Source organism: Ipomoea nil, unplaced genomic scaffold (assembly GCF_001879475.1).
Source record: "Ipomoea nil cultivar Tokyo-kokei standard unplaced genomic scaffold, Asagao_1.1 scaffold0268, whole genome shotgun sequence".
NCBI lineage: Eukaryota > Viridiplantae > Streptophyta > Magnoliopsida > Solanales > Convolvulaceae > Ipomoea > Ipomoea nil.
Window position 1 is genome coordinate 4393327 of NW_017616696.1, and position 27109 is coordinate 4420435.

General features: G+C 31.4%; 2 protein-coding genes across 3 annotated transcripts; both read right to left on the minus strand.

The window, feature by feature from the left end:
• Positions 1 to 3600: 3600 nt before the first annotated feature.
• Positions 3601 to 8702, minus strand: LOC109149316 (pyruvate kinase 1, cytosolic-like). 2 transcript variants are annotated; one of them, XM_019297037.1, is made up of 16 exons: positions 8527 to 8700; positions 8288 to 8384; positions 8089 to 8186; positions 7655 to 7810; positions 7466 to 7543; positions 7081 to 7212; positions 6817 to 6897; positions 6629 to 6700; positions 6444 to 6533; positions 5695 to 5839; positions 5460 to 5548; positions 5134 to 5229; positions 4896 to 4963; positions 4688 to 4787; positions 4452 to 4511; positions 3601 to 4000 (listed from the first exon to the last, which is right to left on the minus strand). In XM_019297037.1, exons 1-16 carry the CDS (start codon positions 8593 to 8595, stop codon positions 3848 to 3850), a joined length of 1584 nt encoding a protein of 527 aa, XP_019152582.1. In that variant the 5' UTR covers positions 8596 to 8700; the 3' UTR covers positions 3601 to 3847. The 2 variants fall into 2 exon arrangements, with proteins under 2 accessions (XP_019152582.1, XP_019152588.1); XM_019297043.1 differs by lacking the exon at positions 5134 to 5229 and having other exon boundaries at positions 8527 to 8702.
• Positions 8703 to 20951: 12249 nt separating this feature from the next.
• Positions 20952 to 26881, minus strand: LOC109151715 (probable 3-deoxy-D-manno-octulosonic acid transferase, mitochondrial). The gene is made up of 12 exons (XM_019299451.1): positions 26584 to 26881; positions 26178 to 26271; positions 24957 to 24999; positions 24556 to 24678; positions 24182 to 24301; positions 24013 to 24091; positions 23592 to 23708; positions 22860 to 22957; positions 22498 to 22588; positions 22056 to 22175; positions 21587 to 21657; positions 20952 to 21435 (listed from the first exon to the last, which is right to left on the minus strand). Exons 1-12 carry the CDS (start codon positions 26780 to 26782, stop codon positions 21262 to 21264), a joined length of 1329 nt encoding a protein of 442 aa, XP_019154996.1. The 5' UTR covers positions 26783 to 26881; the 3' UTR covers positions 20952 to 21261.
• Positions 26882 to 27109: the final 228 nt, after the last annotated feature.

Here is a 27109-nt window from a genome sequence, read left to right on the forward strand (position 1 = left end):
CATAGAATTAGGGACTATGCCGTTGAATGTATGAACTCCAACCCGGGTACCGTTACAAAGGTTAAGACTAATATAACTACCCCTGATAGTCCATGTGTATTTCAAAGATTCTATGTTTGTTTTGCGGCGTTAAAGAGAGGGTTTTTAAATGGGTGTAGAAAAATTATTGGACTTGATGGCTGTTTTTTAAAAGGGATGTTGAAAGGTGAAATCTTAAGTGCAGTCGGTAGGGATTCTAACAACCAAATGTATCCTATAGCATGGGCGGTTGTGGATATAGAGAATACTGATTCTTGGAGCTGGTTTCTAGAGTTATTGAAGATAGATTTGGGCATCACCAATACTTTCCCATGGACAATTATGAGTGACCAACAAAAGGTAAATCAAAGCTAACATGTATATGTAAATTGCAAAGAGTAAATTGTACCTTTTTTGAAACATTATCATTTGTATGTTTTGTAGGGTTTAACACAAGTCATTAAAAAACTATTCCCTGACTCTGAGCATCGTAATTGTGCAAGACATGTGCACTCTAATTGGAGTAAGCTACATAGAGGGAAAGTGTTGAAGAAGCACTTTTGGATGTGTGCTAAAGCCACCACAGAAGCTCATTTTCAAGATCAGTTGAAACATCTAGAGAAGATAAACCCTACAGCAAAATCTGACTTAGAAAGGTATGTTAATCTGTTCAGAAAACTGTGTCTTATTGTGTTCTGAAAATTCTATTCAATAGGTTTATATTCGGTAAAAACTAATAACATTGAATGATTACAAAGGTACCCTCCAAGATTGTGGTGTAAAGCTTTCTTTAGGACAGATGTGAAATGTGATATTGTTGACAATAATCTATGTGAGGCATTCAACAGCACCCTAGTGAAAGCAAGAGTCAAACCTATGAACCTATCATTCCAATGCTTGAAGACATACGAGTAGGGGTAATGAAGAGGATTGCAACAAAAATGAAGTCTGTTGAGAGGTGGACTGGAAATCATGGACCATTGATAATGAAGAAGCTTAATCAGAATATAGTTGAGAGTCTTGGGTGGAAGGTAAGTATGTGATGTTATCTACTCTCTTTGGTGTGTTATATACTTATATTTAGTATGTATCTTATCTTTTTAAATATATTTGATGGTAGGTTGATTTCAATGGAGATGATGGGTATGAAATCAAAAAAGGGAGAAACCAATTCAAGGTTAAACTTGAGAGTAGAAGTTGCTCATGTAGGTCATGGGATTTGAGTGGTATACCTTGTGCACATGCAATATGTGCCATCTTTGATCAAGGAAGAGATCCCGAGGGCTACATTGATGCATGTTACTCAAAAGAAGTATACCTAAGGACCTATGCACATGCACTCCAACCTATGAATGGAGAATTGTTTTGGCCAAAAACCCAATGTGAAGGGATAAGAGCTCCAATACCCAAAAAAATGACCGGGAGACCTAAACGAAAAAGAAATCGTGAGGCTAGTGAAGTTCCATCAAGTCATGGCAATAGCACTACTAATACTAGTGGCACTACCATTGCCAATGGTAAGATGAAGTTGTCAAAGAAGGGAAAAGAAATGCGATGTTCGATTTGTAAGAATTTAGGCCATAATAAAACACGGTGTCCTACTAGGAATGGCCAACAAAGATAAGAAAGGTGTCATACTCAGTTATTCTTCTTTAATTTTATTTCTTTAATCTTTAAAAATATTTATTAAGCATGATTTTCTTTGTTGTAGCATGGGCAGTCGAGTGAGCACTGGAAATATGAAGTTGGAATTCTATTTTGGAAGTTGACATTCTGTTGAATTAGACATGAAAGATTGTAGTTTACTGTAAGATTGTAACAAACACTAAAAAAGTATTTGCTGTTTTGAATGCTAGTTAAGACAAATGTAAAGTGGCAAAAGTTCCACTGAATTAGTTGTTTGATGACTTTTTTTGCTATGTAAAGTGGCAAAAGTTCCACTAAACTAGTTGTTTGATGACTTTTTTTTGCTACCAAATTGTTTTATTGTAATGCTAATCCACTTGTCTCTGGCTGCATTATTCCCATCTTACTAGGAATCTCTTCCCACAGAAAATTATTTGAACAACAGCTGGAATCTTGATTCCATATTAGTCTTTTAAGTTGTATTAACTTGGTGATCTGCTTTCTGGCCAAATCAAATTATTTTTTCATTACAATTTACAAATGTTTCAACCAATATAAGAAAACATTTTCATAGTCACTTAACAATTTACAATTTATATCCACCGTAACTAAGGCCAATATCATTAATAGACTAATGAAATTTTTTTTTAAAAAAAAATTAATCTACAACAAAGGCAACAAAGATCCATTTTTTCACCTTTTGCTGCAAACTTACACACACAGAAAGTCCTATTACAATTGCTAAACTCAATTTCATTTGTTGCAAACTTAAATACACAGACAGTCCTACTACAATTGCTAAACTCAATTTCATTTGTTGCAAACTTAAATACACAGACAGTCCTACTACAATTGCTACACAGACAGTCCTACTACAATTGCTAAACTCAATTTCATTTTGCAGAAAACTTAACAATTTATTAAGTTTTTTGCTTCTAGACTCAACTTCATTTTTGCCTACGAAATTTCAGATTCAATAACCAATTTCAGATCTTTCATCACTTCAAGCTTGAGATTCTTCAACGCTAAGATCAGATTCAACATCATCATCCTTGTATAATAATTTTTTTCAGATAAAAAGACACATCCACCTTCCTGAAACAAATAAAGAAACATTAATAAAAATTCAAAAGAGCCAAAAATTATAATGCTAATCAAATTTAAAGATAAAGAACAATTTCAACAAAAAAAAAAAACGAAAAAAAAATTAGAAAAGCAAACTGTAAGTATAACACATTTTTAAAATTCAAACTTTTAGCATAGTAATACCCAAAGTTGAAAGGTTAACATAGTCATACCTTATATCTTTGACACCCAAAGAATTGCTGGCCAATATCTTGTGATACATAAACTGGAGATTTTAATCTACAATGACACCACAAGGAGGGATCGTATTGTTGATTTGGTCTCACCTTTGATAGAGAAGACAATGAAGAGGCACTCCAAGAAGACATTATCTCTGGACAAGAAGTGAAGAGAATAAATACGTGAGATGAGGAGATTGAAGTATGGAACGGCTATGGCAGAGAAGGGAAAAAAATACGAGAGAGGTGATTGATTGAGAATTAGATTAGGGTTTTGTTTTTGTTTTATAACTAAAATAAAAAGTTATTTCTTTGTTGGCATACACGTAGGTTATTTAGGCTTTGTTTTTTTTTTTTTTAATCCACATGGATGCTCATGTCAGCATTGACTTGAAGCTTACAGGCAAATTGATTGAATTGCACTAATTGAACAAGTTGAAGGGTTCAATTGGAGCTTTTTATAGATTGATGGCCTAATTGCTTTTTTTAGTATAGTTTGAGGGCCTATTTGACCCTTATCCCATACTTTTTTATACACAAGAAAATGAAAGACAAATGAAACTACATAAATTTAGAGCAAAACACTCCAATAGCATTGACCAGAACTTGAGTTGAAATTTGAGTATTGAGTTCACATAATCACATCTGTTGAACACTAAACAGAATGCCATATTGCTTTTATTTACCCTTGCGAACAAAATCAGTTTCAGTGGTTTTCAACAATGGCTTTCACAGAATGTCATATTGCTTTTAAAGCTATATGCCAAATTATAATTTACCCAAAACCAAGGTAAAATCCTAGCTAGTTCTCTTCTCTAATCAAAATGCTCACCAACAAAGCCCCACACACAGCAAAATTGTGGGGAAGAAATGGAGGGAGAACCCAGTAAATTAAAAATCTAGTCTTCAAGCTCGATGATCTTAACCACTGATGCATCTCCAACTTTCTGGCACACCACTACTCGGTCACGCGATTTGATCACTCCGGCAGACTTCCCATGGTCAAGCGCAACTTTCAGCACAGATTCGTTCGTGGGATTTCTATGCTCGGCCTGCAGTAAAAACGATAAAATGACAGATATGATAGCAACACAAAACTACCCTCTTTAGTGGTTCAAAATATGAATCTATAGTGTTGGGGAAGTTACCATTCCAACTTTTCATTTCCAGGTGTTCAGAGTTCTAAAGTAAAAAAGGTTAGACATATACAATCCTATAAACCCACAAATACCATGATACTAGAATCTTAGTCCCAAACATATTTGAGCAATGCATGAGTCCAAAGGTCTAATATTTTATTGTTCGGAAAACTCCAGCCAAATTGGTGACTATTGACTTGATAACCACAAAGTTACAAGTCCGACCCAGTAAGAGCAGTTTATACGTCTTCTTAGTTCAAGCCAGACACAAGGTGGGGTTTATCCCGTGCACACCCCTTTGGGTAATGACTGCGGGTTTCGCAAGAAAGAAAATGCATTTTGCCAAAATGAAACAAAAACTTACAGGGTGTCGAGGATCAGCTAGCATGGGGAAAAGTCCACGTACAATGAGGGACTGCCTTGCCTGACCATAATAGAAAGTGAACAATAAATATAGAATGAAACTGAAACATTTTTAAAGTATGAGTTCCACATAGTAGATTAGCCTTTAAGTAATGGCATTTTGAACTAGTAACATGGCCAAAGGTTGCATATATAGCATTTTCACCACATTGCTGTGATGGGTAGCAAAGGAAATACCTCAAATGCACCACTGAAACACCACTTAAGTTGATTGGTCTTGAGCCGAGGAATTACTACTGATAGTACTGGCATTGTTGGCCTATATTTTGCTATTAGTCTGCATTCAAATGTGCCAAGAAACTCTTAACATCGACCAAGAGATACAATAAAAATGTCTAAAAACAGAGATTGATATGTTGGAGAAACACACTATAAATAAAAATACCTTGCAGCTCTTCCAGATGAAGTGAAGCAAATAATAACAGAAGCTTTCACCTTGATGGCTGCTCTTACCTGTAGAAGATGGGGAATGAAATTTTCATTATCTGAAAGAATAATGCAGTTGAGTCTATATGTGGCTTCTCGATCTCTTTACCATTTTAGGAAGAGGGAAAATAGATACAATTGAAGAGAACATGAGAAGCTAAAAACAGTAATATATATAACAACGTATAATAAAATACCGCTGAGGAAGCAATCGATTCGAGATGTGACATGGGCTCCCCAACAAACTTAACAGTCTTCTTGAAGTACATGTCTTGGTTAAACACTTTCTCAGCCTGCAGAAAGATTAGGAGTTAATCCTTACTCTTGGAGAAAAAGCTCAACCACGACACAAACATCTAGACCAAAAAATTACGCTTATGCTTAAAGTGACAATATCAAGGCCAGAAAGGCCTAGGGCTTCAAAACAAAGACCAAACCAAAATACAGAAGTAGAGCCAAAAGCATATTCCTCCTTGAAGGGTGAGAAGAGAACCAACTGCATCCTTAATCTATGCATGATTACCTCGGCACAAATTTTTCCCACAATTGAAATGCACTCAACAGGGTATAATCCACGGAAAGTTTCAGCACCAAGAAGAATTGCATCTGACCCTACAATATGACATAACAGTATATGGTGTAAAAAACTGACCAATTCAGAAGTACACAAAACTAACATAAGCAAAAGGTACCTAATCCTTAAGATAAACATGAAAGTTATTTCAAAGCTTATTGAATAATTAAGCAGCAAGACCTACCATCCAAAACAGCATTAGCAACATCAGTTGCTTCAGCACGCGTAGGTCTAAGGTTGTCAGTCATGCTATCAACAACGCGTGTTACTACTGCTGGTTTTCCAGCCATGTTACACTTGTTAACTGCAGCCTTCTGAAACAAAAACACCTGGACATCCCACAGCATACATCAAATGAGCAATATGTCATGAAATGTTTTATTCATCATTCAGCAAAAATAGAAATTCACCAAGAAAATGGATTTGTTAAGTTACAAGCAGTCTTTTTCCATTAAAGTTGGAATTAGTTTTCTGTTGATCTATTCAGTTCCCAAAAAATATAAAAATGCAATAACTACTATCGAATAATAATCTAAATGAACTGGGATGTTAATGTGGCCAAAGATGAAACAAAATTGTGTAGTTTATAGGGGATCCAAAAACTAGTCTAATAAATATGAATATTACTGAGTAATACATTTACTCTCCTTCTAAATAAGAGGTTAGTGGCAGAATTTAAAGAGAACATCTTTCCCTTGAATCCCTTCATTTTTCTCTTGCACAACAATATTCAAGGAAAAAGTACTGTCCCTTACAACATCAATTGTCAGTCCAAACTCACTCACATTTTAATACAGCCTTCAGGCCAGTTAAGTGTGGATTGCTTATAAATGTATGATGCAAAAAGTAAAATTATATTCACCTACTTCATAATCATAAACACCATATAGTCAATAAGAGAGCTGTTCCTATTCCAATATGAGATAAACTAACCTTCTCAGGTGGAAGATCAATGCCAAGATTTCCACGAGAAAGAATGATACCATCAGCCTCTTGAAGGATCTCATCAAAATGAGTTAAGCCCTAAGGACATGGTAAAAGAAAGTAGGATATAGTCAAATCTTTCCAGCCCTAAGGACATGGAAGCCTAATCTTGACTTCAGAAGGATAAAACTTACCTCTACATTTTCAATTTTAGCAAAGATCTGTGTCTGACTAAGATCTCCAAGCTTAGATAGAAAATTGCGAGCCTGAATTTAATTAAGCACAAAATCATCCCAATTATCATTGACTGTTGAACCATGCAGAGTGGCTGCAAGTAGTACTTGAATTAGAAATAAGGAAGCCATGAAAACATTAAGCGTACCTCACGAACGTCTTCAGCATGCCTTGTAGATGATAGTGAAAGGAAATCAATTTTGTTTTGAACTCCCCATGAGCTTATGGCCTTAAAAAATAGTTAAACATATAAGTGTGATTCTCTGCTTGGCTTCAGAGAGGAAATACTCAATTTTCAATTCTTTGTACAAAGATCACCAAGTAAATTTCCCCAAAATCACGTACGTCTTCTAACATAACATCTGAGATATAAAAGACAAACAACTCTGCAGTTGTCAGAGATTATTATTACCTCTTTATCTTTATCAGTAAGAGTAGGGAGATCAATATGAATTTGAGAAGCATGCAGAGTGAACAATGAACCCGTCAAAGTTGCAGAGTTCTTTATAACACAAACCACATCCTCATCCTTCACTTCATCTACCTGTGAAAGCAATTAGACATAAACTCATTAAATTAGTGCTTCATATTAGATGGACAATGTGATGCAAGATAAAACATTGAATTGTTACCCTTCAATTAAGTTAACTCATCAAAAACAATGGTTATTTCCAACAATGAAAGAATCAATAACATAAAACTCCCCTCATCTACTGTGCCAACTCTGAACCCTCAAATGAATATTCAATGTGAATAAAGAAAGGGAGCAGGCAGAAATTAGGCACTTCAGTTCATACCTCGAGCCAAACAGAAGTAGTCTCACTTCCTGTGAAGAGGTATTGGCCAATAAAAATGGTATCTCCCTTCTTCACAGCCTACAGAAATATATAAATGTGTATCAGAAGAAGCAAAATATCTGACAAGCAATTATAAAGATCCTGGAGATAAATTTACAATGAAAGTTAGGACTATGAAATGGGACAAACCTTAGACAATCCAGCGAAATTTATAGGCAACACTTCTGAAGACGCTTCTCCACCTTTGTCAGGTGTCAGGGTGACAGTGGCATCTGCTTTGAGGGAAATAGCCTTCTCACTTTTGTTAACCACCTGCAATTCCGGGCCTACAGTATCGAACATAACCTGAAAAGGTCAAAGACAACAAGCTTTAATCAGCAATTCAGCATGTTAGGTAACATAAATTATTACAGAAATATCACAAACACTGGATGCAGACCTGCTAGCTTTCGATTCGTATAAACATAATGCATTTTTAGGTTGGATTAAACAAGCACCATAAGGCTTTATTGATGCTGCTGTTCAAGCAGCTAATATGATTATTATAGTAATCCACGATCATTCAAGGTAAATAAAGACAAACTTTTGGCTGAAACAGAAAAGGAAGCAATCTATGTACATACAGCACAGAGCTTCTTAGTAATCTTAATAGCGGTTCTCAAATTCTCCAGTGTTTCCCGGTGAGAATCGGCATCTCCACATGAAAAATCAAATCTCGCCACTGCCAATCAACCACAACACGTAAATATTATAAAACGACTCTTTGCAATGTCGATAGCCACGCATGTATCAGACAATGAAGGTGAAATATCATCAAATTACCAGACATCCCAGCTTTAAGGCAATGAGAAATAATTTCCACAGATCGAGAATTGGGACCCAACGTTCCCACGATCTTCGTCATTGCCGGGAAAAAACTCTGCAACAGCACCAAAATCCCCATCCATAAGAAAAAACGAATCATCAAAATAGAACACTGATCCAGAAACCGTTAATATCATATGAATCAATAGGGAAAAACAGATCTGGGGCTAAAATTATGAGAAAAAACAGAGACTTACAGCTTTTGATGGCTCCAAAATGGAGGCCATCCGGATGGGTTCTTCGAGTAGCAAGTGATTAGAATGCATCGTTCGTTGTTTGATACTGCAGAATTTTTACGTAGATGATGTTTGTTTTTCTGAGATTCGACTTTAAACTCAAACACAAATGATCGAGAGAGAAATGTATGAAAAGTTCAGTTATTAGTTTTACGTAATAGGAGTACTATTTCTTTTTCGGGAAGACACGTTATGGTTCTCGGCGGCTTTGTAGCTGGTACTAGTACTAGTACATAAAATTTCAAATATAAAACAAAATTTATTACGAAAATTTGCATCTTTGATTTTTTTTTTTTTTTTGAGAAAATTTGCATCTTTGATTGATTCCTAGGAGGCTAGGATAGCCAAAATTAAATGGCCATACATGTGTTCCCCTGTTCTTTTATTTTTACGTCACTTTTATTTTTTTTTCTTTACATTTCTAATTTCTAATAATAAAATAAAATAAAACTTATAACAAAATTGATGAGATAAGACCTCCACACAATACATAATTAGGGTGACATCAAGTCATTAATTATAATTGAGGGACGAATTTAATCATGAAAAAATGGTGATATTAATTAATTATTATACATATATTAATATATTATAGACTCGGTTGATGAATTATTACAATACACAAATTTTCTTCTTTAATTATGTGTAAAGTGACAATTTTAATTCATCGCATCACTAACAATTTATGTTAATATTAATAATACATTTTAAATTTTTAAATTATTGAGGGAGGACACCTTAGTCATTTTTAATTTATATTATTTTGTATTAAATAATTAATTAATGATTGAGTTTGATACAGTTTTTTTTTTTTTTTTTTTTTTGCCATTGGAGTGTAGCTAAAAATTAACATTGGACTTCAAATTTTCAAATTATTGGAAGACATATTAGTCATCTCATAGAGTTTTCTTAAATTTCCTCAACTAAATCTTCATATATACCGATTCTCTTCATTTGTAATGAAGAATCGCTAGTTTTATAAGATTTATAAACATGTATGTAATTATCTTTAACTTCAAAGTTAAATGTTAATTTACTAGTCAGAAAATAAATTTATTTTTCTAAATAATCAAGGTGATATTTATATGCTTGGTTTCATATTTATATATATTAGTGTAATATATGAGCAAAATGTATTATTTGTGATGTTTTTGTTTCTTACATAGTTTCTTGAAGAGCATTTAAGCAAAATGGATGTTCGATCAAATAACATACATTGATTTGTGAATTATAATATGTATATTCATATTAGTTTTTCATAATAACATTTCTTTGTGTGAACAAACTATTTCGTAACATTTTTTATATATATTTGTCAATGATCTAATATGCTTGTTTTTTTGTGATGTCTTGTTGCAAATGAAAATTAAAAATGCAACCGTGGCAGAACCACTACTATTTTTTTTTTATTGTTTAAAGAAAATAGAAATGACATATGAATTGGAAGTGCTTATTGATGGAAGACCCACTCCAACTTATTGACATGAAAACAACGATGTACATAAATTCATAATATTTATTTCAACTAGAAATATTTAGTAAACTTATAAACCAAAACGATTTTGAACATTTTTAGCTGCACTCCAATGGCAAAAAAAAAAAAAAAAAAAAAAAAAAAAAAAAAAAAGTATACAAAAATGATATAAATAAAAAATAACTAAGGTGTCCCTCAATAATTTAGAAATTTAAAATGCATTATTAATATTAACATAATTTGTTAATATGGACTAAAATTACCATTGTACACATAATCAAAGGAAAAAAAATTATGTATGGTAATAATTCATGGACCGAATCTACAATATGAGTATAATTGATGGACTAAACCGTCATTTTCCCTTTAATCATTCATATTTATGTTAAGGACTTAAAGTACAATTGGTCCTAAAAATTTCTGGTATATGTTTATTCAAATTTTTAAAATGTTATGCTAAACAAAAGAGAGATATTCTATATTTAAAATTGTTATTTATTTTCTCTTACTTCTGAAAAGAAAAAAAAAATGAACCATGTCGGAATATAAAATTTTCTCCTTTTAAAAAAGATATAGAAGTATGCAAACATTATAGAGTTATTTGTCATATTGACTTTTGAAGGGTTATATTTTACTTTTTGTAGTGTGCTACGTATTATTATTACTTGTATTGAATCTACTCTTCAAATAACTTTATAACGATAAGTCTATAATTAAAAGACATATGAGATATATATCTGCGACTTTCTTTATGAAAAAGAATAACGATATCATCAAATTAACTACAATGTGATTAGCAAATGACATATTATAAAACTAAATAGTACATATTATTAAACCAAACCATGCATAATAATATCTTCTTCTTTTTTTTTTTTTTAAAAAAGTAAATCAGCCACCTCCGAGGACGTCCACAAGCTACTCAACCATGTTGAAAAATCCAGGCCATTCACATTAATCGTTGGCAACTAACCCACAATCACGCCAAACACGCCTAGACTAAACACAAAAGAAACCAAATCTTCATTGCACTCTGATCTCCACACTTTGGCCATGCTAACTAGGCTCACTACTTCTATACCCTTCTTTGGTATAAATTTGTAGTAGTGGGCAAGACATTATTCAGAGCTCTACCTCCCAAGAAAGGTCCTCCACTCAGGGGACCTTCAATTTCCACAAATGAGACCAATGATTAAAACCTAGATGTTTTGCATCAAACTCGGGTGTTCTAAATTTTTAGGTCAGTTTTTTTTTTTTTTTGATAATAATAAAATAAAATTTATAACAAAATTGATGAGATAAGAAAGGCAAAAATAGCCCCACAATACATAATTAGAGTGACATTAATTATAATTGAGGGACGAAATTAATTGCTGGGAAAATGGCAAGTATTAATTATACACCATAAGGCTTTGTTGATGCTGTTGTTCAAGCAGCTAATATGATTATATTATAGTTCATGGTTACCACGATCATTCAAAGTAAATAAGACAAACTTTCGGCTGAAACAGAAAAACAGAAAAGGAAGCAATAAACTTAATAGCGGTTCTCAAATTCTCCAGTGTTTTCTTGGTGAGAATCGGCATTTCCACATGAAAAATCAAATCTCGTCACTACCAATCAACCACAACACATAAATATTGACTATTTGTAATGTCAATAACCACGCATGTATCAACCATGAAGGTGAAATATCATCAAATTACCAGACATCCCAACTTTAAGACAATGAGAAATAATTTCCACGGATCGAGAATTGGGACCCAACGCTCCCACGATCTTCGTCATTGCCGGGAAAAAACACTGGAACAACACCAAAATCCCCATACATAATTAATGAGATGAAAGGCTAAAATAGCCACACAATACATAATTAAGGTGACATCAAGTCATTAATTATAATTGAGGGACGAATTTAATCATGGAAAAGTGGCGTTATTATATATATATATATATATATATATATATATATATATATATATACACTAGTATTTTTTATGCGCGATGCGCAAAAAATAGGTGCTCAATATTAATACATTATATTAAATTTTGAAATTTATTTAGATTTTAGATATTTAAATTATTCTAAATAATAATAAATGTAAATCATTTTTATAAATTTGATATTTATATTTATGTAATAATTAACATATAACTCAAATATTTAACGTGTATATATTATTATTTGTTGGGCGTTGGCCGGGTTGACCGAGTTCAGCCCCTGCTCGATTCGAGACGTGGCGCTGTGGCTTACCATGGAGAGATGTGGTTAAATGGTTAATGTCCACCTACCTATCATTAATTGGTTTTAAGTAGGATATGGCAGCCAGATACCATAGAACTCTGTGGTTAAGCGTGCTTGACTTTCGGCAATCCCGGGATGGGTGACCCCCTGGGAAGTAAGCAATAGTCAGAGCCGAGGTCACGGAGGACCTGGTGGGCGTGTTGGGAGGGGGATTGTTGGGCATCGGCCGGGTTGGCCGAGTTCAGCCCTTGCTCGATGGGTGACCCCCTGGGAAGTAAGCATAGTGCAGCTGCGATCCAACATTATTAATGAAGAAAATATGGGTCGGAAAAAACGGACATAAATCAGGGGTATAACTTTCATTCACACTTATTATGTTTATGTTTATATATATATATATATATATATATATATATATATATATATATATATATATATATATATATATATATATATATATATATATATATATGACTTCGTCCATCAATTATTATCATACACAAATTTTTCTCTTTAATCTATACTATAATTAAAAACAAAATCCTATTTACTTGATTTTCCACCCAAACAATAGTAAATAGTAAAGGTAAATTTTAAAAAAAAGAATGAAAAAAAAGAACATAAATATTTCACAATAATATTCTACATCATCCGTTAAAAATGGAATGGAAATTAGGTAAATTGAAAAAATAACTTAATATTAATAATTGACTGAAAATTTAAAATGAAAAAAAGGAACATAAATTAGGTTAATTGAAAAAAGAAATAAATATTTATAATTGACTAAAAATAAAAAATGATCCATAATTGACTAAAATGGAAAAGGGAAATGGTCAAATTATTACATTTTAATTTTTTACAATAATATTACACAATATAGTACATCAAACCATAATTATGTCATAAATCTTTCACAATTTTAAAAATGGAACAGAAATATTTCAATAATAATATTTTACATCATCAAGTAAACGTAAATTAAAAATGAAAAGGAAATATTTAAATAACAATATTCTACATCATCAATAATAAAGGCATATTCTAATCAATAATAAAGTTAAATTAAAAATGCAATGAAAATTAAAAATGAAACGGAAATATTTTAATAATAATATTCTACATCATCAATTAAAAATGGAACGAAAATTGGGTAAAATATCACTACATCTGATATTCTAATTGACCAATTGACTGAAAATAAAAAATAATAATTGGCTGAAAATGAATATGATATTATTAATTAACTGAAAATATAAAATGAAATGAATATTAATAGTTGACTGCAAATAAAAAATGATCTATAATTAACTAATATGAAAAAAATAAATGGTTAGATCATTGCATTTTAATTAAAAATTGATGGAAATTAAAATTTGACGGAAATATTTCAACAATAATATTCTACATCATAGATAATAAAGGTATATTTTAAACAATAATAAAGTTAAATTAAAAATGCAACGAAAATATTTCAATAATAATATTATACATAATCAATTAAAACTCGAACGAAAATTAGGTAAAAATATCATTGCATATGATATTCTAATTGACTAATTGATTAAAAATAAAAAAGAATAATTGGCTGAAAATGAATATGATATTACAAACTAACTTAAAATATTAAAAAATCCCTAATTGACTAATATTCTACCATTATATATTTTGACTCGAGTCACCCATCATGATGGGCTGAAGGTGTTAGCTATAGACGATGATGGACAAGATTGTGTTGCTACTACCAATGTCGAAAGATGTTTCAATAATTTGTACATACAATCGTTGATATTTTTTTAAAATGACAAATTTGCTATATATCTAGACAAAAATATATATATATTCCATACAAATGAATTAAGATAGTAATTCATTCCTATAACTGAGTTGCTTGAGAATGAGCACATTTGACTAATTTATAAAAAAAAAAATACTAAACAATGATAAATAAAATTTCCAAAATTACAGCACCGCATGCGTACATCTACACATTAGCTATTAATTTGAGCAATCATTTGCTCAAATTTAAGCAATGATAACATCAAAACACATAGATAATCCAAACCATATGTTCAATTGCACTATATAATATTTGATGTTCTAATTTAAATAATTATATATTGATCCAAATATTCTTAATATATTACAACAAATTCATTCTGTGCATCGAACTGGTGAAAATACTATTATTCTAATAATTTTTCTTTCCTTCTTTCGTGTAATTACTATGCTAATGTATTTAAATATTGAAAGAGAATTCTATAAAAAGGATCCTTAACTCACTAAAATTCTATATTATTCTTAAAAACAAAACCCCCATTTCTTACTTACCCGCCCAAACAATAAAAAAAAAAAAATTACCAATTAATAATACTAATAATAATTAGTAAAAAAGTTAGTAGTAAAATAGAAAAAAAAGATCCTTAATTCACAAAAAATAGAAAAGGAAACGGGATTCACTAATTAATTAAAACTAACAATAATCAGTAAAAAAAGATGCTTAATTCACTAAAAATGAAAATATAAACGGAATTTACTGATTATGACTAATAATAATTGGTAAAATAGGAAAATAAAAAATGAGTCTTAATTCAATGAAAATGGAAAAAAGAAACGTAAGGGTGTGAAAAAAAAGGGGTCATAATAAGGATAACAGTAAAAAAAGAAAATTCTACTAAAAATAAGAATAATAAAAAAAGTTTCTTAATTCACGAGAAATAGAAAAGGAAATGGAATTCACTAATTAATTAATAGTAATAATAATCAGTCAGAAAATTAGCAGTAAAATATGAAGAAAAAAAAAAGATCCTTACTTCACTAAAAATGGAAAAATAAACGAAATTTACTGACTAATACTAATAATAATCAGTAAAATTGAAAATAAAAAAGGATTCTTAATTCAATGAAAATGAAAGAATTTTTTTTTAAAAAAAGGGGTCATAATAAAAATAACAGTAATAGCAATCCTACAAAAAAAATTGAAAAAAAAAAGATTCATAATTTACGAAAAAATAGAAAATGAAATGAAATTCACTGAATAATTAATACTAATAATAATAAGTTAAATAGGAAAATATAAAAAGATTCTGAATCTATACCATTATTAAAAAGAAAATCCTTCTTCCTTACTTTCACACCCAAACAATAGAAAAAGAAAAAAAATTTATAATAAAATTAAAAATAAAATTCTATTTACTTGATTTATCGCCCAAACAATAGTAAATAGTAAAGGTAAATTAAAAAAAAAAAAAAAAAGAATGAAAAAAAAGAACAAAAATATTTCACAATAATATTCTATATTATCAATTAAAAATGGAATGAAAATTAGGTAAATAAATAAGTACTATATTATCAATTAAAAATGGAATGAAAATTAGGTAAATAAATAAGTATATGTTCAAACATATTTTCTCAACCAACACCTTCACTAAGGCTCAATCTCATGACTTCCCACATAAGAGAGGTCACTACATGCCATATGAGCACAAGGTGCTTGGCAACAAACATTAGGTTAATTGAAAAAGGAAATGAATATTAACAATTGTTTGAAAATAAGAAAAAATTCATAATTGACTAAAATAGAAAAAAAAATGGTCAGATCATTGCATTTTAATTTTTCACAATAATATTACACAGTATAATACATCAAATCACAAGTATGTCATAAATTTTACACAATTTTAAACAATAAAATGGAAATATTTTAATAATAATATTCTACACTATCAAGGTAAATTAAAAATGAAAAGGAAATACTTCAATAATAATATTCTACATCATCAATACTAAAGACATATTTTAAACAATAGTAAAGGTAAATTAAAAATGTAGCGAAAATTAAAAATGAAATGAAAATATTTCAATAATAATATTCTAAATCATCAATTAAAAATGAAACGAAAATTTGGTAAAAATATCATTGCATTTGATATTTTAGTTTGCTAATTGATTAATTGACTAAAAATAAAAGAGAAGTAATTGGATGAAAATAAATATGATATTACTAATGGATTGAAAATTTAAAAGGAAATGAATATTAATAATTGACTGCAAATAAAAAAGGGAAAATAGCACTTTTTCCCCTGAGTTATATACTTATAGCACTTTTTCCCCCTCAATTATTTAGGTAAGCACATTAGCCCCCTCAATTATTTTAAAAGTGGTAGTTATCCCCCCTAATATATTAAATTGACATTTCTACCCTTAAAGTAAACATTTTATTTATTTTACTTCTCCAACAAATTATTGCGTATACGTAGGGATCACCACGGTTCGGTTTGAACTGAACCAGACACTATAGCAATCGAATTAAAAGTTTCCGGTTATGATTCAGATCGAGAACCCAATATTTGGATTTCAATTTATTAAAATTATGAATCAAAAAAATTGGATCCTAAACCGTGAATCAGCGGTTCCGGATCCGATTCGCGATTTTGAACCGTCTTTATTTTAAAATTTTATTTTTTATTTTAAAATAGTCTAACTTCAACAATAAATGTATTTTATTTTTTTCAGTTCGAAACATGAACCGTCCGTTCCAGTTCGCGATTTTGATAAACTCTAAATATCGAGTTTCGATTCTAAATTGTAATTGAAATATTTCGGTTTGGTTGCTATAGTGTTTGTTTGGTTTGAAACAAATTATGATCATAATTTGATGGAGATGAAAAATAAATGAAATATTTATTTTAAGGGTAAATATGTCCATTTAACATTTCAGGGGGAAAAACAGCCACTTGAATAATTAAGGGGGAAAAGTGCTATAAGTATATATCTCAGGGGGAAAAAGTACCATTCTCCCAATAAAAAATTATTCATAATTGACTAATATGAAAAAAATAAATGGTTAGATCATTGCATTTTAATTAAAATGGAAGGGAAACTAAAATTGAACGCCAATATTTCAATAATAATATTCTACATCATAAATAGTAAATGCATATTTTAAACAATAGTAAAGGTAAATTACAAATGGAACAGAAATATTTCAATAATAATATTATACATCCTCAATTAAAAATGGAACACAAATTAGGTAAAAATATCACTCCATGTAATATTCTAATTGACTAAAAATACAAAAAAAATAATTGACTGAAAACGAATATGATATTACTAATTTATTTAAAATATAAAAGGATCGCTAATTGACTAATATTATACCATTATATATTTTCACCGAGTCACCCATCCTGATCAATTGAAGGTGTTAGCTCTAGACGATGATGGACAAGATTGTGTTGCTACTACCAATGTCGTCTACAAAGAGGTTTCAACAATGTGTAAATAAAATCGTTGATATTATATTTTTTAAATGACAAAATTGCTATATGTATAGACAAAAAAAATATCCTCCATACAAATGAATTAAGATAACAATTCATTCATATAACTGAGTTGCTAGAAAATGAACACATTTGTATAATTTATAAAAAAAAATACTAAACAATGATAAAAAAATCTCCAAAGTTATAACACTACATGCATACATCTACACATTAGCTATTAATTTGAGCAATTATTTGCTTGAATTCATACAATGATAATATAAAAACACATAAATGATCCAACCCGTATATTCAATTGAACTATATAATATTTGATGTTCTAACTTAAATAATTATATACCAATCCAAATATTCTTAATATATTACAACAAATCTATTCCGTGCATCGCACGGGTGCAAATACTAGTTATGTGTAAAATGATAATTTTAGTCCACTATATCACTAACAAATTATGTTAATATTAATAACGCATTTTATATTTTCAAATTATTGAGAGACACCTTAGTCATTTTTTTTATTCATACCATTTTGTATTAGTCACACACATTTTTTTTTTTTTTTTTTGCATTGGAGTGTAGCTAATATTGCACCTCAAATTCTCAAATTGTTTTAGTCATTTCATAGAGTTTTCTCAAATTTTCTCAACTAAATATTCATATATACCGATTCTCTTCATTTGTAATGAAGAATTGCTAGTTTTCTAAGATTTATAAACATATATCTACTTATCTTTAACTTTAAAGTTAAATATTAATTTACTGGTTAGAAAATGAATTTATCTTTCTAAATAATCAAGGTGATATTTATATGCTTGGTTTCATATTTATATATTAGTGTAATATATGAGCAAAATGTATTATTTGTAATGTTTTTGTTTCTTACATAAATTCTTGAAGAGCATTTAAGTAAAATGGATGTTCGATCAAATAACATGCATTGATTTGTGAATTATAATATGCATATTCATATTAGTTTTTCATATTAACATTTCTTTGTGTGAACAAACTATTTCATAACCTTTTTTTTTTTTTAATATTTGTCAATGATCTAATATGCTTGTTTTTTTTTGTGATGTCTTGTTGCAAATGAAAATTAAAAATACAATTGTGACAGAACCACTACTCTTTTTTTCTTTTAATTGTTTAAAAAAATAGAAATGACATATGAATTGAAAGTGCTTATTGATTGAAGACCCACTCCATCTTATTGACATGAAAATAACGATGTACATAAATTCATTATAATATTTATTTCTAGTAATATTTAGTAAACTAATTATAAACCAACACCAATTTTGAATTTTTAGCTACACTCCAATGGCAAAAAAAAAAAAAAAAAAAAAACAAAAAAAACAAACAAAAATGATATAAATAAAAACTTTTTGTAGTGTTATATTTTACTTTTAGTCATATTAACTTTTGAAGTGTTATATTTTACTTTTTGTAGTGTGCTACATATTATTATTACTTGTATTGAATCTACTCTTCAAATAATTTTGAAATAATAAGTCTATAATTAAAAGACATATGAGATACAGACCTGCGACTTTTCTTATGAAAAAGAATAATGGTATCATCAAACTACAATGTGATTAGCAAATGACATATTATAAAACTAAATAGTACGGAGTACATATTATTATGTGTAATCCGGCGAGAAGCCTACCACAGTGGTGGCCTTCTCGTCCAGAGAAGGCAACCCAAATCTGGGTTGCCTTCTCCACCGATCGTCGGAGATGGTTCGTGATCGGCGACCGATGAGTCATCGGTCACTTTTTGCCAGAAAATACGTCGGAAATACGCCGGATCTTCAGTGACCTATGATAGCAGGTCATTTACTTGTATTTGGGCTTCACTGCATCAAAATGCATTGTTAATGGGTGTAATTGCACCTTTAAAAAGTTGGAGGATTTAAATGACTCTTTAGCAAAAGTTTGAGGGTCTATTTGACCCTTTTTCCCAAAATTTAAAAAGCTACTCAAAGCAACTTTTTAAATTAGCTTTCTGAGAAAAGAAATTATATCAATCAACTATCAGCTAACAGCTAATTTACGAAACACCTTTATACAATCAGCTAATATTATCAACTAGTTATATCTTCACATTAACGCAATCAGCTAACAGTTAACCGTGATTTACCAAATATTGCCTTTCTATTTTTTTTTTAAAGTAAATCAGCCACCTCCAAGGACGTCCACAGGCTACTCAACCATGTTGAAAAATCCAGGCCATTCACATTAATCGTTGGCAACCCACAATCACGCCAAACACGCCTAGAGTAAACACAAAAGAAACCAAATCTTCATTGCACTCTGATCTCCACACTTTGGGCATGCTAGCTAGGCTCACTACTTCTATACCCTTCTTTGGTATAAATTTGTAGTAGTAGGCAACACATGAGTGGACCTTCAATTTCTACAAATGAGACCATCCAATGATTAAAACCTAGATGTTGTGCATCAAATTCGCGTCTTCTAAAATTTAGTTATTAGTTGTACGTAATACTATTTCTTTTTCAGAAAGACACGTCATGGTTCTCGACTGCTTTGTAGCTCGTACTAGTACTAGTAAACAAAATTCCAAATATAAAACAAAATTTATTACGAAAATTTGCATCTTGATTGATTCCTAGGATAGCAAAAATTAAATGGTCATACATGTGTTTCGCATGTTCTTTATTTTTATGTCACTTTTTTTTTTTTTTTTTTACATTGGTAATAATAAAATAAAATTTATAACAAAATTGATGAGATAAGAAAGGCTAAAATAGCCACACATAATACATAATTAGAGTGACAGCAATTAAGTCATTAATTATAATTGAGGGACAAATTTAATCATGGGAAAATGAAAAGTATTAATTATACATATATTATAGACTCAGTTCATGAACCCAATAGAGTAGTTCAAGTGGTATATGAACTCTCTTTGTGGAGAGGACTTGGTGACAGAGAAAGTCCTGGACGGTTTACAAAAAAAAAAAAAAAAAAAAAAAAACTCAGTCCATGAATTATTACCATACACAAATTTTTCTCTTTTTGAAAAGATACAAATTTTTTCTCTTTAATTATGTGTAAAATGCTAATTTTAGTCCACCGTACCACTAACAAATTATGTTAATATTAATAACGCACACATTTTTTTTTCTATTAGAGTGTAGCTAAAAATTAACATTGCACTTCAAATTCTCAAATTATTAAGACATATTAGTCATTTTATAGAGTTCTCTCAAATTCCCTAAACTAAATCTATCATTTATATGTACTGATTCTCTTCATTTTTAATGAAGAAGTGCTAGTTTTCTAAAATTTATAAACATGTATCTACTTATTTTTAATTTTTGGTCAGAAAATAAATTTATTTTTCTAAATAATCAAGATGATATTTATACCTTTGGTTTCATATTTATATATTAGTGTAATATATGGGGGGCATACGTGACACTATACACAAATTACGAGTATGATCTCTCTTAGAATTCGTCTAAGAGACAAACCTGTATGGCACTAAGGGAACAAGTGGAAATGGGTGCGAGGATATTGTATTGGCGAGAAAGGTATTTGAAATTTGAGCCATTACTACTTTTCTCTTTATCAGTCTTTACTGTTCCCATCCCCCTTTTTGTACCACCCTCCAGGCTCCAGGGCGATTGCAAATTCCAGATTTTGGACAGAGTTTTCCATTCTGAGACTTCATTTTCCCATTGTTTTGTCAAAAATGTGGACGCCTAACAAATGCCACAGGTTTTCGATGATCCCTTTAGAAAGAGCTTGATATGCTTGTTTTGCAGCATTACGGTGTGCTTCCAGAGTTAATTCATCGCCAAGAAGCTCACTCACAGCTTCAACAAGGGTGTCTCGAGAAACCTACCAAATAAAAACTATTACAAACTAAAAACTCCAACAAAAAAAAACCAATAGCGTTCTTTAAAATCGAAAACTGGAAACCATAATTCAATATCATTTTTGATATAATGGAAGGTATAGACCATAGTATATAGATAACAAGATTACATACCTGCTGGACTGACAAAGGATTAAGCTGTTGCATCTGCTTTGCCATGTGTGAGAAGTGACCAATGTAAGGACCTGTTACATTAGACAAGAATGAAACTATTCGTTTAACACCGCATGAAAAGCAATATTATACATAATGGCCCTGTTTGGTAAAATGGCTGTTAGCTGATTGTCTTAATTAAAGGGTATAAATAGTTGATAACATTAGCTGATTGTAGAAAAGTGTTTGGTAAATTAGCTGTTAGCTGATAGCTGTTTGGTATAATTTCTTTTCTCAAAAAGCTAATTGAAAAAGTTGCTTGGAGTAACTTTTTGAATTTTAGCCTTTTGGAGTTGTAAAAAGCAAATTAACCAAACATTTATATTGATATTTTAACTAAATCAAAGTAATAGTGGTCAAATAAGCCAAAATTGGCCTATAGGCCAATTTTTTACCAAACAGGGCTGGTGAAAACACTAAAGAAAATGACCTGTCAGAACAGCACATCCTGCTGCAGCAGCTTCTGAAATGTTATGACCAGCTGATCCAGGTAAAAAAGAACCTCCAACTACAGCAATAGGCGTTAGACTATAGAATTTTCTTAGTTCACCTGCAGAACATAATAACAAGGACATTAAAAACATTGCTAAGTCTTCCCAAACTTCTTAAACTTTGAAAAGAAAAAGGTGATTGCTTTATTTAACATTCATTACATTACAAACTGAGCCTTGAAAGGCCAATTATGGATATTTTAGAGAAAATGCCCAAGAAATACAAAATAGATATCAGAGCAAACCAAGGAAAAATAAATTTTATTGATTTCCTTAAAGGAGGCAAGGAAGGAAGGAAAATCATAAGCAGCCAACAGAATACCTTCTGGTACTTGAAGATTGGCATAACAAAAGTTAGTAAAGACATATATAATTACAAACCTAATGTGTCAACCACATAGATGTTTGTTTCTGGCATTATTTTATCATTACGGGACCTTAAGGCTACACTCAGTTGTTCTTTCTGCAACTCCTGCATAATTTCAGGGAAGAGATATTAGAAATGATGTGTCATGCAGCAAAACAAAAAATGAGCTCAATCAAGTGATACCATAGCATATACAGTTGATTGAATATATGAATAAATAAATGACAGCTGCATTAGAAGAACGCTTTTATATCAACTCCAAGAATCAAAGTATCAAACTGCTTTGCAGTGACAGAAGAATCTTTACTGGTTTTTATGCACACTACATTCATTCACATCCAATAACAGCCCTACATGCATTACATAAAAATCATACCAAAGCAATTTCTTGCCCATGTTGCGGATGTCGAGGCACAATGATAGTAAATATATTCCGATACATTTGCTTTAGTGCTTTGTGGACTTCTAACATGACTGCATATCAACAATTTCAGTATTTCAAACATCAGTAACCAAAGTTAACTATACAACTTCAACAAAGAAACCGCAAAAAATTAACTCTGGCAAAGCTCTAAAGTCTAATCTCACAACCTACACCAACTTCTCTCTTTGTCCATCAAACCATTCCTTCAAGCAGCAAAGCCATAAAATGCAATACAAGTTTTCCCCTGTTAAGAGTCCCACATTGATAAAATAAGAGAGTATATGGGTTTATAAGGTCATCGGTTAGACCAGCTAATTGGTTGGATTCAATCTTTTAGTATGGTTTGGCCCATGTGCATTATAGCCCAATTGAGTGACCCTAGTCCAATCTAAGATTATTATAACATCCCCAAAGGAAAATGAGAAAGGGAACAGAGTCCTCATTGCCATAACACAGCCATCATTATATATAATTTATTTACTATGTAAAGAGAGTATTTTTAATGTCATATCTCGTATGCAGTCTTATCCAATGCCTACTGCTCACAGGAAACATTTTTGGGTAGGGGTGTGGGGTGGTAGAGAGGAAGGCTCGGAGGACATAAGGTTTTAATCCTTCCCAGAAAAGTAAGTTCATAACATAAGTTTTGGAAAAGGGTAACTGATTCCACTTGTATAATAATACCTTCTTCTTCGCCTTTGTGAATGGAAGAAGCCAACCACATCTTTTTCTCAGCAAGCTGTACCTTCAAATCTTCCAAAACTCTATTATCCCTTTCAGCAGTGTCAATGTTCTCTACAGCTGAAGGAAACAGAACAATTTACTAGGATTCTGTAGGTGAAAGTCACTATTTGCAAAATTGCAAGTAGCTTAATAGTGGTAGGTGTAAAATGTCAAAGCTGGTCATCCTTCTGTTAAGCTAAAACCTTAACAGGAGCCAGATATTTTTTCAACAGTTTTTAGAAGGAATGCATTAAAAGGTCAAACATAGTGCACAAAGCTTCCACACATGGTCAAATGGTCAATACACCAAGCCCAACCTTCAATAATTTTAGTATTTTATTTTTAGCAAAAAGGGGTTTATAGTATCAAACTTTGGGCATACCATACTTTAGGTCACCGCAAAAGTTAATGATAAATGGCGAAGCCTGCAGCAGCTGAAAATGGATTCCTTGTGTAGTGCTCTATGACAGTAATAAAAAACAAAGTATCAGCAATAACAAAACACAAAAGCTAATTCCACCATAGAGAACATATCATGTATAAAGACTTACCAATGGGACAATCAGTGAAAATTTTGACAGCAATAATGATGTCAAGGGAAGAATCACCGGTAGAGACCAATTTTGATATGACGTTCTAGACATCCTAGCATTAAGCAATGCCAAGGTGATCTGCAAAGCAAAACCGATAACTGTAAATATAGGTAAAAGACAACATACATAGTCTATGGGTATTACAAAAACCCAAAGCATGCAAAACAGAAGCATCATAAAGCTGGATATAACTTCTAAGTTCTAACACATCTTTGGCAATGAGAGGTGGAGAGCATTAGTTGAAATACGATGTTAGTAAATATATTAGCACAATCTTAGTTCAACAAATTGTACAAATGACACATACATTTAAAATGATACGAAATGCGTACCCCATTTTTTGCAGCACACATAATAAGATTTGGCCAAAGTTCACTTTCCATCAATATGACTGCAGTTGGCCTCCAGTAACAGAGAAAGGCATCAATGGCATGAGGAATGTCAAGAGGAGAGAACTGGTTTCAAATGCAAAACAATAGCAAGTCAGAGAAAACTCATTTTCACTACTTACTCAAGGAAGAGAGTCCAGAAGCAATCTAAAATCAAAGACTCAAACTCTCAAAATGTAATTTGGGATAGAAAATGTTTGCACCATTTTAGTCCAAAGACATACATCTGCACTAGAAAGTGTTAGAATCTGAAAAAATGAAAAATAATTTCATGGGGCATTATCTTGGAAGTAAATAGCATCTTACTACTGGGCCTTAAATAGAAATGTGACGATTATCAGTACCTGATATATAACATTACTTGGAAGCAGGTTTTTTATAACTTCACTGCAAGAAAGTAAAGAACAAAGATGAGATTTTCATTTTCTTGTCCAGTGGAAATAAAAAGATAGGTCCAAAAATAATATCATTTCTTTATGACGGTAGTTGTCAACTACGGAGTATAAAATAGTTAAATTTTATGATGGCTAAGCAAATTACATGGAAACCATTTCAAATTCCTATAATACAAATCTACTATCCTCACAACTAGTAGCAAGTGACACTACTTTTCTAGATTAAGTTTACCCAAAATGAAAATGAAAATTTGAAAAAATGTGCATATTTCTAAGGAAAGGCCAAAAAAGGAACTTCTCAGGCTATAACCAATATAGTCTTCAATATGGCCCTGTTCTACTCTGCTGGTAGGCTGGTTCCTGATAGTTATTCACTTTGGTTCCTTGTAGAATCATCCTGGTCTACTAAAAGTATGTCTGGTCAATCCAAAGCATGACAGGTAACTTTGTGTCACAACTTCACCTCCCTCTTCTCTTTCTCAATCTCCTATGTCTCAAATCTTTTCATTCTCAATGCACAAATGTCTATTGAGCACACCTTTTAAATGTTTAATTATTCTTCAAATCACCACAATCTCACAATTCTTATCATCCAGCTTTTATAAGGAGAAATAATAACATTGCTAATGAAATCCATTACTATAAAATAGAACCTTAAAATTTGCACAAGGGAATACTATAAAACACATTGCTAAGGTTATCATTTGATGTGAAATCCATATCAAAAGAACAATATACACCCCACAGTCAAATGCATAAAAACAAAGGAAGCTGAAATACTCTCTGGACGTCCAGTCCACTGAGAAAGCTTACCTTCCCCTCACACAACTAGAGCCGTTTACATCCTGTCAGCTGACCATCGGTTAGAAATTGAATTTCATACTAGAAAATTAATTTCATTCTTGTAGATCTTAGTCCATGAATTCCAAGGTCACATTGATTTTCTGTCAGAATGTCAAACACAGTATAAATTGCACCAGTCCAAAATCGCATCCCTATTAAACTCCCCCAAATCCTTAGAACACTCCATCACTCAAATCTAAAGCTTCATATTTTTTAGAAAGACGAACTAAGATGAAGCCATACCAATTATCGTTATTATTATTAGTTAAAAATCATAAGCAAGATCTACCATGATAATGAAAAATGTAAATTCAAATTTCATCTCACAATGCTGATGTTGTGGTTGTAGTCATTAGGACCGTTACATCCGGCCTCCTTTCTATGCAGCATTTGATCACTGGAATCGCTGCCATTCCCTCGCCTGTTTCCCAAATTATAGTAAAAAATAAATTGAAATTACTGATAACCAACCACATTACACACAAATATCATTAGTTCATAAAAGAAAAAGTAAAACCTCAACTCGAAGTTCACTCAATAGTTACTGGGTACATTTAAACATTATTACACAGTAACACAGACAGGCATAACTATACTTATGGTTAGGGAATGGTTATTTGTTTATTTTCATTTCTAATTTTCGACTAGTTTATGCAATGTAGATATGAACATTAAACGAGGTATTCAATCTAATTCCGCCACCGGATGTAACGAGAAAGGAGGAGAGATTCACCTAGCGAGACGGCATGGAACCAGACCAGGGGACCAGCGGGACGAGGGAGAGAAGGACGACCAAGACGCTCGACCCACCGGAGGGGATGCTCGAGGCCGCGGCGTTTGCGCCACCGCAGATGGAGGTATAACAGTGGCGACAGGCCGTACGTAAGGGCTCTGTAAATCGTATACAAGATTTCACCACGTTCCCTAGCCATTCACGGGCTCAAAGCACTGAGAACTGTAATTCAGTAAGAGTGAGTTAACTGAGAATGGCAAAAATTGAGAAAATAAATAAATACTTCGTAAACAAAAGTGAAATAGACGGGTGCGGGGCCTCTCTAATTATGCTATGATTAGGTATGCATGGTGCATACGGATGCAAAAATAACATCATTTTATATTAAAACGCGTATCTTATTTAAAAAAAAAATAGTTTCAATTCTCAATAACAACATTATGTTATTCATTTTTTAGTTCATTCATTCTGAATTTTTAGTTATGAAATTCTGGATGTATAGTTATGCAATTCTAGATGTATAGTT